Source organism: Sciurus vulgaris, assembly GCF_902686455.1.
Source record: "Sciurus vulgaris genome assembly, chromosome: 7".
NCBI classification, from domain to species: Eukaryota; Metazoa; Chordata; class Mammalia; order Rodentia; family Sciuridae; genus Sciurus; species Sciurus vulgaris.
Window position 1 is genome coordinate 154,883,327 of NC_136467.1, and position 14,201 is coordinate 154,897,527.

At 47.6% G+C, this 14,201-nt stretch overlaps 1 protein-coding gene across 7 annotated transcripts in view; it reads right to left on the reverse strand.

Moving 5' to 3' along the window:
- Positions 1–14,201, reverse strand: part of RIPOR2 (RHO family interacting cell polarization regulator 2) — a 103,912-nt gene that overhangs the window by 47,800 nt on the left and 41,911 nt on the right. For 6 of the 7 annotated variants that reach the window (XM_079147559.1, XM_079147554.1, XM_079147553.1 and 3 more), the window contains exon 2: positions 1,107–1,233. In XM_079147559.1, coding sequence (XP_079003685.1) covers positions 1,107–1,233 — 127 coding nt within the window. Of the gene's footprint in view, positions 1–1,106; positions 1,234–1,481; positions 1,503–14,201 lie in introns of those variants that run through there. The other variant, XM_079147556.1, reaches the window with a different exon arrangement.

Genomic DNA, 14,201 nt, shown 5'->3' on the forward strand with positions numbered 1-14,201 from the left:
GGATCCTCCAACTTCCAAAAGGATTTGATAGTCTTTCCATTCACGTGACTGTCCTTTGAAGACGGATGCGTGCCCTTGGGTAGGGACAGGTCTGAGCCTCCTGCATTTAGATTTTGGCATTCAGTGGGTCAAGTGTGGAATCTGGGAGCTTGGCGGGGCAGAGGCCACCCTGGCGCAAGGCCAACCTTCCTTGAAGTCACCTGCCTTCTGAGTGAGCACTGCCTCACTGGAACCTCAGGAAGACCAGGGGAGCAGGTGCAGAAGGTGCAACCCGATGCCCACGGGGTGCAAGGTCAGACAGCCTCTGTTAAAGGCAGCCTGACTGTGAATGAGATCCTTATGATGCACAGCTGGCTGACAAGCGGCTAAGCCCATGTGGCATGAAAGAGATGCACACACAGCAGTTCTGATAGCCTTCCTTAAAGATTATTTGTTTTAAATTATGTAGCTATAATTATAAAAACTCAACACCTCTACTGACGGCAGACACGTAGGGTACAGGGGTAAGGCTCCTGGTGACTTCCGCCCACACTATGGGTGGTCAGGAGACCAAGGCAGATGCTTGCTGATCTGCCCCAGTGGGATAGCAGAGACAGGAGAATGTGCTGTCCCTAGGCTACTACGCTCTTCTGCCATCACTGTCCCAGGCCACAGCACGTAGGTCCTCCGGGGGACTTTATGACGTCAGAGTCACTGAGATCAAACGTGACGGCGTGCTGCCTCTTTGCTACCTGGGCTTTCTAGGGAGAGCAGGAGACACTTTCACAACCTCTGACTGAGTGACATCTGGTTGTCGTGTCAATCTGTGAAGCTGCATCTTCATTGACTGCATAACTTCATACCAAACATAGTCTCCAAACTCTGAGTGTAATGAAAAATGTGCTTCCGGAGGGGTGGGAGGGGGGGAGATGGAGAGGGCCACACGCAGACCAGCACCCCCGGCCCTCTGTGCAGGAGGAATCCAAATGACAGGAAAGAAGCCATAGCACTTCATTTGGGGCACCTAAATTGGCACAGGTGTGTGTGCATGAGCATGTGTGTCTTGGCAGGGCTGCGTGCACCCACGTGTCAACAAGCCCATCCCAGGGCAAGATCCCTGCACTTGCCTGGATCGTCTTTCCTGAAGGCCGCTGAACCCCGCGAAGGACTGGCTTCTGATGATCCCATTGGGCCCTCCAGGCGGGAAGGACTGGGACCCTACCAACATGATTTCTGGGAGTCGGGTTGGCAGTCCTGTAAGAAAGAAGAAAAATCATGGAAACTCCAAGCGGGTTCAGATGGAAACACGCAGCTCGTCAATAGTTCGAGGTGTGACACAAGGTGAAGTGAGTCTGGAGGTCCTTGTCACCAGGGTTGTGAGACATTGGGGTGATTTTTTCCCTGTAGCATGTCCCCCCGCCCTCAAAGTGTTTAGCTCTCAGGTTAAAAAAAAAAAAAAAAATAGATACCTATGTACTTAGACCAAAATAAATAAAAATTACATGAAATTAGCCATCACTTTAGCTTTCTTTTAGCAGTTCTTCTTCTCTTTACAAGGGCCAGTCACACTTTCCCAAATATGAGAACTTCAGCCACCCTTAACCTCCATCCACCGACAATGAAAACATACAAGGAAGCCACTGGAGCAGAGCACGGCCAGCCTGCAGGTAGAATTCCACACTCAGAAGTCACGAGGCTGAAACCCAAGGCTGCTCAGAGATGCACTGACTGAAACGTGCTGCCCGGCCTGCCCTGAGGGTGCTCTGTGAGGCAGGACTGTGCCAGGCCGAGGAGGAGCCAGGAAGAAGGTTAAAGGAGCGCTCACAGAGGAACCACAATCAGGTTAGCTCTGGGCTGGTGGAGCCCCGGGAGGGGGCAGGTGGGAAGTGCCCCAGCCCTGCCCCCGCCTCTAGCCTGGCTTCCCTGGGACCCACTGCCACAGCTGGACAGAGGCCCAAGGGCAGTCTTCCCTGGACTGCCCTAGATGGTGCTCTCCTTTGCAGACTGTCACAGCCACGTACCATGGTCTCACCCCTTGACTTCCGTCACAGAGGCTTGAGCTAGCAGAGAAAAGGGAGACTGTCCAGACTGAAGCCTTCCCCAGGGGCAGACCCCAAATTCTGTCTGAGGAACATCAGCAATGTCCCCCTTAAATACCCAATGTGAAAGAAAGAAAAGCTAAAAAAAAAATTAATAAATCATAATAGTAACAGCAGCTCCTCCCCCACGCTGCTGGTGTTAAATCCCTCCCCGCTCCTCCCTGCCCAGGAGAAAGCAGCTCTGGGATTTGTGTGCATTCTTTTGGGGTACTGTTGCTGACTCGCACAGCAGCAGATCTGGAAGTGGCCAGTGGGCTCGCTCTTTGACCTGTGTGGGATGAAGATCCCATGCCTCTGAGGAGGGAGGGGAAGCTTCGGTTTGCGTCTTTCTTTTAGACTTTTAGAAGTGATGAAGTCAAAGTGTGTAAAAGGTTAATAGCAGCAGTAATGCACGTGTGTGGCTCAGGCACAGGCAGGTGCAGAAAGCGCCTGGTCACTCCCCCCCACCCCCAGGGTGTGAGAATACCTGAATTCCTTCATTCCCTCAGGGAGAGGGCGTCAGGTGCTCTCTGTGGGTGACAGGGGTCTGCGTTTCATTAAGGTGCCTCCCTGGTAAAGCGGAGTGTCAAGAAACACTGGCTTGGGTTCCTTTTTGTATCTACTACTTTCGTTTTGTTTTTGTTGCTGTGCTGGGGATCAAACCCAGGCCTAGGCAAGTGCTCTGCCCCTGACCTGCAACCCTGGTCCTGTGCTCAATAATCTGATCACCAGATCCCTACTTTGAAATCTCAATTTAGTAAGTCATATTAGTATTGCGCTTATTTTGTAAATTATTGCCCAATATGTCTATGTTCGTGAACATTCTCTGATCACAGAAAAAGAGAGTATTTAAATATTGACTGTGTCTTCTTGTGCTTCCTGAAAGTGTATTTCTTAAGCCAAAATCATGTATTTTTTCTTATCCATTGGATCACAGGAATTTACTTCAAAACTCCCAGGCTTTCTGCTTTAATTAATATGTGGTGTGACCTGGGTATGACTTTTAAAAGGTCCCCAGATGATTCTGATATTCAGCAAAGTTTGGAAGCCACTGTCTTAGAAGATTTGATTACACAAAAAGAAAAGAAGACCGAGTGCTAGGGGAAGAGGAGAAAGAAAAGGTGCCAGTTTGTTGAAAATTTAAAACTTCCGGGAATAAGAGTCTTGTACAATCTACCAAACCCAACTTTTAAAAACCGGCATTCAGTCTTCAACCCTCCTCTGCCAATCTTAAGCATCTCGTCACATGGACACTGGAGAGTAAGACCTGGGTCCTTTCCTTCGCTCTTTCTGTCACAGGTGAGAAAGGCTCTGAGACTGAAAGACTGCTGCCCAGGTTCTGAGCTGTGAAGTGCCCTGGGTGGGGCACGTCCCAGAAATGCTCCGACACCATTTCCTGGCGGCAGAGTGAGCAGGCTTGCTGATGCTCTGCCTTGTGGTCTTAGGAATGATCATCATCTAAAGTGGGAAAGACTTTGGCTGGGAGCTGCAGGCTGAGACCTCTGTCCCACCAACAGTGTCCCTAAGGGCGGACACCAGTGCCTGAGGAGGTGCAGGGCGATGACGGGGGAAACCCAGACCCCTGGCTCCCAAGTGTTGTTCTTTCCCACGCCCCTCCCCCTGCCCCCCACAGGGTTCCATTCAGACCACCCCACTCTTGGTGCCCCAAGTCCTCAGGCTGCTCCTGCCTCCTGGGAAGTCCCACAGCCTGCTGTCTTCCCAGCTCCTGGCTCCCAGAAAAATCACCCTGATGCTACTTTAAGGATTTGATTTCATTCCCCACTGACAGAGTAATTTGCATTTTAATACCAGGTGCATCAACCTTCCAAAAACCTTAACCTGAAGATGGGACTAGCAGATGGCAGTGTCACAGCTGGTAGGGTGAAAAAGAGTAATGAAGTTCCGGAGGACAATTCGGCAGTATCTGTTAAAAATGTAAAACTCACTTCTTTGGTATCTCCTCTAGACAAAAACCCAGGTGCACTAAGAGGCATATACAGGGATGTTCGTTACAAGCAGTGTTTGTAAGTGGGGGATGAGGCTGGGGCACTGTGTACTTGTAATCCTGGGGGCTTGGGAGGCTGAGGTAGGAGGATCACAAGTTCAAGGCCAGCCTCAGCAATTTAGCAAGGCCCTAAGTGACTTAGTGAGATCCTCTCTCAAAATAAAAAATGAAAAGGGCTGGGGATGTGGCTCAGTGGGTAAGCCCCACCCCCCGGGTTCAATCCCTGGTACAAAACAAAACAAGACAATAATTACAGGAATGGAAGGATGTAAAAATATGTAGCAGTTAACAATAATATGTCCACATAGAAGGATTCCCAGGACAAGCTACAGAACACACAGTTACAGATACCTGGAGTGTTAAAAACAAAGCTGTACAAAGCAATGCATATTCATAGGGATGTCCTGAAAGCCACAGGCAGATGAGCTATGGAGAAGTGCGATGGAGTGATAGTCAGCGACATTTTAATATTTTATGCATTCTATTAATTCTGATAGAGGAAATGTATTCATGGATTATTCATAGATGCAAAATTCTTTTTGTAAAAAACTGCAGCCACTTGGGAGTTGGCAGTGTGGAGGAGAGGGCTTACATACAAGATCATTGTGTTGCATAGCAATTATATTTATATAGATGTTTATAAGTCTTGCAGGGGAGAAATATGATTTCCAAGAAATAAGGTTTCATAAATTTTGATTACATTAGAATAATTCAGATTCCCCCAGGAAGTCCTTGGGTCCTAAGCTATATGACAACTTCATTATTTTTATTTGCAAAACTTCAGTGACTACACCCGATACCTATTGCTGAGATCACCATATTCTGTAGCTAATATGCAAGAAGTTCTACGGAAAACAACTCGTCTTGGCTGCTACTTAGAACTGGGCTTTGAAAAATGTTTCCAGTCCATAGCTGTTGACTTCTCCCCTGGTCTTTCTGAAAGTTCCTGCAAAATATTCTTGTTTGTGTGTGTGTGTGTGTGTGTGTGTGTGTTATACTGGGGACTGAACCCAGGGGTGCTCTACCACTGGCTACACCCCAGCCCTTTTTACTTTCCATTTTGAGACAGGGTCTCACCAAGTTGTCCAGACTGGCCTGGAACTTGTGATGCTGGGATTGCAGGCAGGTTCCATTGTGCCTGACCAGAACATTGACTTCGGTGTGTTTAAGCCCAGCTAGTATTTAAATCCTAGCCAGATGGTGTGGTCCGCACTTGGCATTGTTGCAGAAGCCTCCTCTGCCATACCAGGCAGCTGCCCCCACCTGCCCTTCCCACAACCCAGGATAACAAGAGGATCTTTCTGGAAAGAATCCTGGCCACCTTCACTGGTGGCGCATGCCTGTGATCCCAGCAGCTGGCGGGCCTGAGTCAGGAGGATGGCGAGTTTGAGGCAGACTGGGCAACTTAGCGAGCCCCTGTCGCTAAGTAACATAAAAGGGGCTGAGGGCACAGCCTAGTGGTAGGGCAGCCCTGGTTTCGGTCCTTGTATCGCACATCAATCAATCAATCAATCAATCAATCAATCAGTAGTTGAAAAAAATGCTTCCATTCTGAGCGGTGCCTCAGAAACAGAAGCCTGAAAGCCACAGTGCTCTGTCCTCTGGGTTCAATGACAGCCACATCATCTTCCCTAGCGGTGCAGTGCCAAGTTCCAATTAAACCACACTAAGGCCTTTGAAGTTAAAACAGGAAGCAGGCTTTACATGTTATAAACACAGGGCCTCTGCGGACGCAGAGCGTCGCAGCCTGACCTCAACAGAAGGAAGCTCAGCAAAGCAGCAGGCAGGTTTGGGCAAGAGCCCCGGGCCTGGAGATGGGAGGCAGAGGAGATCAGGGGTCAGAAGACCCCCCTCATCCCCTGGTCTCGAGGTGCGACTGGACTGAAATGACAGGTAGAATATGACTGTGATCCAGAGGAGGTCATTTCCAGCCACCTGGAGAACCCAGATGTAACCTGACTCTGATAGGAATCAGCCTGGAGGGGCTGCTCCAGATGGGCCAGGGAGGAATCCACACAGCAGCCTGGGAGGCCGGCCCCCGAGGCACACCGTGGTACCACCCGCAGCTGTGGACACAGGGATGGCGGAATGTTTGGGGAGCCTGTCTAGGTGACGGCTCCACACACCGACCCCAGGTTTTGACCAGCTGGCACTGTGGTTTATGAAACACCCTTGTGCGTGTGATTAGCTTGGGTGGCAAGTCTCACTCTTTGGATTTCAACAATTCCTCTACAGGATGTGGGGGCCAGGTATGCTAAGGTCAGGGTCCTGACGCCCAGCACTTGGCTGGCCTTCAACACCACCAGGCTGGACGCTCCAAACTGACTAGCTCAGAGCAGAAGAGCTGGAGGCAGCCATTCATACATAAAACAACTGGCAAGCAGCCCTGCCGGTTAGAATGTCAACCTTGATGGTTAGAATTAAGATGCTCAGACTTGTGGAAGGAAGCAGGAACCATTAGATTATTTGTAGTTGTTATTAAAGCATAAAATCACTCTCCTCTGTCAGGAAAATATAGGAAAGTAGAACAAAGGCAGCGGAGACGGGGAGAGAGGATCCATGCTGTTTAAACCAACCAAAGATCCATCAGCAGGGTTTTGGTGGGTTTGAGATTCTTCAACGCTTCCCTTTCCATGTACGGCACAATCATTTGGGCGTTTCGCATGCTAAACTTTGTATCCTGCTGTTTATTAGATTATTTTTTAGAGCTATGTTGAGGAGTCTATACATTAGCTTTTCTTCAAAACCATTTTTAAAAGGATACTTAGGCCAAGTCCATATTCCCTGTGCCCCTTTGGTTAATAAAAGAAATACCAACCAGTCTACACTACGTATGATTTTTATTTTTGATGTTAAGATATAATAGGTTTTGGGAATTAACCCAATGAAGGATGTGAAGGACCCCTACAATGAAAACCATAGAACACTAAAGAAAGAAATAGAAGAAGACTTAAAAGACGGAAAGATCTTCCAGGTTTTAGGATAGGCAGAATTAATATGGTCAAGATGGCTGCACCACCAAAAGTGTCCTACAGATTCAAGGCAACGCCCATCACAATCCCAATGACATTCTTCCCAGAACTAGAAAAAAAGCTCTTTTAAAATTCATCTGGAAAAATAAAGAGACCCAGAATAGTCAAAGCAATCCTGAGCAAGAAGAGCAAAGCTGGAGGCAACACGATTCCTTATCTCAGATTATATCAGAGAGCCACAGTGACAAAAACAGCATGGCAGTGACACAAAGAAAGACCAGTGGAGAGGAACAGAAAGCGCAGAAACAAACCCACATACACACAGTTACCGAGGCTAGACAAAGGTGCCAGAAACATGCTGGAGAAAAGGCCGTCTTTTTAACAAATGGTGCTGAGGAAACTGGAAGTCTAAATGTAGAAGCTGGACCCCCGTCTCTCACCCTGCACGAAAGTTAACTCAAAGCAGATCAAAGGCCTAGGAATGAGACAGAAACTGCACCTGCTAGAAGAAAATGCAGGCCCAGCCGCCCAGCATGTCATTGCGGGAGCCCACTTCCTTAACAAGACTTAAAGTGCAAGAAATGAAACTGAAAATCAACAAGTGGGACGCCATCAAACTAAAAGGCTTCTGTGCATCAAACGCAACAGCTCGGAGGGTGAAGAGAAGCCTGCAGGGTGGGAGAACTTCGCTTCTGCTCCTCAGCACCTTCATCTCCAGGATACAGAGAGAACGCGGGGCGGCCTGGGGCTCAGGGGCAGAGCACCTCCCCGCACGGGTGAGGCACTGCTAGAGCCTCAGTGCCACATAAGAATAAAGAAACAAAACAAAGGCCAGCCGTCCATCCACAACTACAAAAAACAAAATAAAAAATAAAGAGAACTCAAAACACTTAACGCCGAAAAGAAAAATCCAAACAATAAATGGGCAAAACAACTAACCAGACGTTTTTCAAAAGAAGAAATTCAAATGGCCAATGAATATATGAAAACTCTAGCAATTAGGAAAATGCATATCAAAACTACATTGAGATTTCAACTCATTCCAGTCATAATGGCAATTATCAAGAATACAAATAATAATAGATGCTGGTAAGGATGTGGAGAAAAAGGTGCACTCATACATTGCTGGTGGGACTGCAAATTAGTGCAACCACTCTGGAAAGCAGTATGGAGATTGCTCAAAAAAACTAGGAATGGAACCACCATTTGACCCAGCCATCCCATTCCTTGGTTTATATCCAAAGGACTTAAAATCAGCATACTACAGTGACGCAGCAACATCAGTGTTCATACCAACACAATTCACAATAGCCACACTATGAAACCAACCTAGGTGCCCTTCAACAGATGAATGATAAAGAAAATGTGGTACACATACATAATGGAATATTACTCAGTCATATAGAAGAATGAAATTATGGCTTTTGCGGGTAAATGAATGGAACTAGGGAGCATCATCCTAAGTGAAATAAGCCAGACCCAGAAAGTCAAAGGTTGAATGTTTTCTCTGATATGTGGAAGCTAGTCTGAAATAAGGGGAAGCTGGTCTAAAATGGGGAGGAGGGAAGTCCATCAACATAAAAGATTGGGGCAATAGAAGAAGGGAATTGGGGAGTGAACCAACTTTCCAGTGCACCTGTGTGAATATACCAGTCTATTCACATCGAGCATATCCACAAGACGCTGATTTTGACAAATGTGAATGAAGAGAAAGATCAGTAGAGTAGAGAAAAGGGAACAGGAGGAGGGAGGAAGGGGAGGGTAAGAGGAAAAAAAAAGGTGCAGCAGGTTTGGCCCAAGGTGAGACTGCAAGGATGAGACCAGGGCTTTTCTCTGGGCAGTAAGAGCCGGGGAGCCTTTGAACCTCCTGATCTATAGGAGACCAAATGCCATGAAATGAAAAATGAGAAACATTGAGCTGTGATTGGTTTACCTTATGGTGTTGTCTTTTCTGACTTAACCAAATCCTCTAATAAATACATAAGCAGGGAACTGTGAAAGGGCCTTATGATGCTGGAGGACGCAAGACATCTGTGCTCTGAGTGACCCTAGTAGGGTACTTTGGTTTTGGCCAAAGCATGTCCCATGGGGGCAAAACCCCAATGAGAAACCTAGAATTATCAGAGTTACCAAGCTGTTCCTTCCCCACGAGCTAGACCAGACCAACTCTGAGTCCAGACAGAACACCCAAAGGTGGCTTGCTGGGGTGATATGCTGTGCTGCAGAGTGAACTTTAGCTGGGTCCCCCGTCCTCACCATCCAGGAGGCGGAGGCAGGAGGATCGTAAGTGCCTGGGCAGCCTGGGCAACTTGGCAAGACCTTATCTCAAAACACAAAATAAAAAGGGCTGGGGATGTAGCTCAATGGTAAAAGCGTCCCTGGGTTCAATCCCCAGTATCAAAAAAAAAAAAAGAGCAAACTTTCTAATCAGTCTAAGCACCTGCCTGAGAACAGGGGAGGGAGCAGGCAAAGGAGGAGAGGGGACTTTTGGGGAGTGAGGAAGTGCCCTAAAACTGCATTGTGGTAACATTTGCACAAATGTATAAATTTATTAAAGCGCAAATGGATACCTGAGTAAACTTTATGGTAGATGGATTTTATATCAATAAGGCAATTTTTTTTTTTTAAATCACTATGGATTTCCTGGCACTTTCTAAGAGGAAGTGCCACGAAATCAGACCTTGGAAAGGAAAAGCTGAGGCAGGAGTCACCCCAGAGCTGATCCTTTGTCTCAGCAAGTCCATGTCAGATGGAGCACACAGGCCCACTGAGCTCTGAGTCTTTTCTCCATGCCAACCTGGGATCCTCTTTCTCCTTCCCTAAGCCATCCTGTGTATGCTCCCCCACATCCTGGTCAAGAGCAGGAGTATAATTCAGTTGTCTGCAAAAGCATGTGGGCCAGATGCAAATAGTCTGCTATGCTAAATGATTATTTGAGATGAATCCTAAAAATAGGTGTCTGCTTATTATATGGTTACAAGGTACCTATTACAGAACAGTTGACTAATCTTTTAAAAAAAAGAGTAGATTTATTTAAATCATTGCCTATTTTTTGTGTATGGCTGCTTTAAAATAAATCAAGGCAATGGCAATATTTGCTTCTCAGTTGTCAACACTGTCTGCTAACCAGTTGATAAATATGCACATGAGACTTGTGGTGATTGACTAAGATAAGGACTGCGAATGGGGGAAACAACTTATAGAACAGCTCCCCACAGCCTGAGTCCTCAGCAGGGAGAAGGAAGAACCAGGTCAGGTCTCCCAATGGGCCGTCAGGCAGGCACCACACTCCAGTGCAGATTCTGCGTCTGAAGGATAAAGGTGATCTCCCCCGTTTGATGGGTGAGCATTGTAAGTCTCAGCCAGATCACAGTGTCATCGTGTCATCCAGCCCTGCAGCCAGAGACTGCTTCCGTGTCTTCCACACTGAACACACCATCCCTGCAGGTGGCAGGGTGTCTGTCCACAGGGAAGGTGAGGAAGTGCTTTATCAAAGATCAAGTGCCTGAGAAGCACCACCGCCATGCTGAAGGTTTATTTTTAACTGAATTGACTGAAAGAAAGGAAGAAAGAGGAAAAAAAAAATAATTTCTCAGCATCTCTGGAAATAGATCTTGATGACTTTCCCTCTTTTTTTTTTTTTTTTTGTACCATTGGACCACTGAGTCACATCCCAGCCCTTTTGATTTTATTTTAAATTTTGACCCAGGGTCTCGCTAAGTTGCTTAGTACCTCACTAAGTTGCTGGCTTTGAACTAGTGATCCTCCTCCCTCAGCCTCCTGAGCCTCTGGGATTTCAGGCCAGGGCCACCACACCCACTCTTTCTGTGTTCTCTAAGAGCCATCAATGAACATGTGATTTTTTAAAAATAATTTTTAAGTATTTTAGTTGTTGATGAATACTTATTTATATGTGGTGCTGAGAAACCAACCCACTGCCTCACTCATGCTAGGCAAGCACTCCACCCCTGAGCCACAGCCCAGCCCTGACCACGTGATTTTATAAGCGTGATACTGCCAGGGTGCTCTGTGTTTTGTCCAACACCCCAGAGAACCTGAGGTGTGAGAACCTATGTCTTCACACACCCAGGAGAGCAGGGTGGCAGGAAGGTGGGCTCTCAAGGATGGATCTGGGCTCAGTTTCATTTCTGCTGCTTACCGCTCGCTGTTTTAAAGTGTGCATGCTTTCTAACTTCTCTGAATCCTGTTTTCCTATTTGTATAAGAAGGTTACTCAGAAGATTTTTGTGAGGTCTCAGGGAGATAATATACACAGACCTGGCATATAGTAGCTGCTTCATAAAAGTAATTAATAGTATTTTAGAATAACAAGAAATTCTCTCAAAAAAGAGGGGAGAGAAATGTGACTGGAACGGCCAGGAGGTGTCCCAGAGAATGCAGAACCCCAGCAGCCTGAGCTGAACGCAGTGGCCAGGCAAGAGTCAGGGAGCGCATACCAAGGGCAAGTTTTAGGTAACTAAATACCACCAACTGAGCAGAAGGAAAAACGTGGGTACTTGGGAAGCCCAAACCAAAGTCAATAAAAAGTGTGATTTTGAAATCATTTAAAACTTACAGAAAAATAGCAAGAAATGCACCCAGAGCTCTCATGTCTTTGCAGGGCCATCGTGGGCTGACCTCTGCCTACCTCACTCTGTCATTCCCCTCCGTAGACACGCAACCCATGTCTCCTGAGTCCTGCGAGAGTTTGTACACACGTAGTTTGCGTACGGCTACCTCCCCATGGATACATCTGAAGATGCGATGCAAACTTACTCTTAAACAGTTCAACGTGCTTCCTAAGAACATGGACATTCACTAACATAACCACCGTTCAGTGATCGATATCAGGACACAAAGTGTCAAATAATTCTCCTAATGTATAATAAACCTTATCCAAATTCCAGCAATTACGCCAGTAATATTCTGCATACTGTCCCCCAACCCTGATTCCAGGAGCCAGTCTAGGACCACAGACTTCCTGTTTTGTCCTGTGTCTCTCGTCTCTAATCAGGAGCAGTTCCTTGGCCATTCCTGGTCTTCGACATTGACATTTCAATAGAGTGCAGGCCAGCTGTCTGTGGAGCGCGCCTTACTTTGGTTTGCCTGATGTTTTCTGGGGATAAGATTCGGGCGAGGCCTGCTCAGTGGGGACACAAGCAGCCTCCTCTGGTCCCACTCACAGTCATGTGGCCCTGGTTCACGGAGGCAGTTGTCCCAGACTGGAGAGGTCAACGTAGATCCCTTGGTTAAGGTGTTGTTGGCTGGTTTCTCATCTCATAAATTACTATTTCTTTTTCTTTGCCTTTTTTATTGGGAAGTGGTTGGTAAGGAGGCACTTTGAGGCCTGAGCCCAGGAGTTTTAGCATCCATTCATGATTCCTGTCTGAATCAATTATCATGGTAATGGTGGCAAAATGTCCCTCTTTAAACTCCATCATCCTTCTGAGGCAAGGAGGAGCTTTCCCTGGGATTTTCATCCACTCGTCTGTTTATTTGCTCATTGTCAGTCTGGGCTCCTGGATTCTTGTTTAATCCAATGGATTATGACTGGTACCATCATCTTAGAGAAAGCTTCTGTCTCCTGGGGCTCTCTCCGAGCAGCACAGCCAGAGAGACCTCGTTCTGTGGACCGTGACACTGGAGATTACTGGCGGGCAGTAACATGCTCAGGGACTGCTTGGACGATGGTTGTCTTCCCAAGTGTCTCATCTCCAACCAAGCTACACCCTTCCTGAGGGTGGCTTCCAGCTGTCTTTCAAAACACTTTGCTGCCCAGTAAGACAGAAACAACACTGGCTCTAGACCCAGGTGACCCAGGTCCCCCTCAAGCCCCTGTCCTCCCTAAGCCCCTATTTTTCTTGTCAATCAAGTGAGTGATAACTTCCCCAGTTGCCATGTTTGTTTTGAGGATAAAATGAGGGTTGGTGTGGAGTAAACGGCCTTTTCTGGAACCAGACCTTGCATTCAGAGGCATCTGACTTTCAGCTGTTGAACGGGACATGCTTATTACAGACTTGCACATGTCACAGGTGACAACACACAGGGATGCAGTGTGGTGACATTTCTGCTCTCCCTTTTCTCTCCTTCCATTCAAAGAAATGACAGCAGGGCACGTGGAAGCTATTTTAAGGGCCTGATGCAGTCATTTGAAGAGTAACGAAGAAATGTTAACAGCATCTCTATTCACTGGGCCAGTCAATTGTAGGAACTTCTTGAAAATTGACACTGTTCCAGCCCTGGGGAAAATGAAAATTCTGTCTCTTCTTCCGTTCTGGTGGGTTAAATAAATGCAGGGAGCAGCAGCTGGCCTCGGGATAATTAGAAATGATTCAGGACACAGAGCTTGCCGGGATCTCTCAGGGGGCTGGGTTGATTTTGACTAATGTTGTCATCGCTCGTGTTAAAATGCAGAGCCTGGAGAACCGTGCACTCCGTGGTGCGCACGGCCCGCCGGGGCAGGCCAGGGACGCGCACCGAGCACCACGTGAGGCCCAGGTTGGCTGCGACCACAAGACCATTGACCTACGTTTCCTAAACCAGCAGAACTCATGGACATCAAAAGGGAACATCGCTTGGGAACACAGTCTTCAGAGACAGAACGGCTGATCCTGCTGAGAGAGAGACACCCACCACAAACCCTCGTGTTTTGATCACCAGATTGGAAAACAACACTGCCACCAGGAGAAACCAGCTCCTGGGGCGCCTCGCCCTGCAGGCAGCAGGTCCGGCCCGAGCAAGCGCGCCACTCCTCCCAGCCCATCCGAACCGTGGCTTCTTTAGAACAGCATCAAACAGATACCGACCTTTTTTCTTCTATAGCTCTTTGGCTTTATGAAATGGGCCATTTTAATAACCTCGCTTTTTAAAAAAGTTGTTTGCACCAGAAATGAGCTGCGTTTTTGGAAGCCTTAAATGGAGAGAGCCACTGGGTTCCGGGAGCATGTACCCAATGTGTGCTGGGGGCGTGGTCCTCGGCCGTGTCTGCTCCCCTGCCCACGTGTACGACTAAGGCTGGCAGTTGCTCGGGCACCAGGGGCTGTGGGGAGCGGGACCCTCTCATCAGCCAGGAGCCCTGCTGCCATCCAAGCCACAGGAAGTTATCTGGAGAGAGCTTTCCAGAGGCGGCCGACGCACTCGAGCTCAGCTCTTTCCTGGGCTGCTTTGT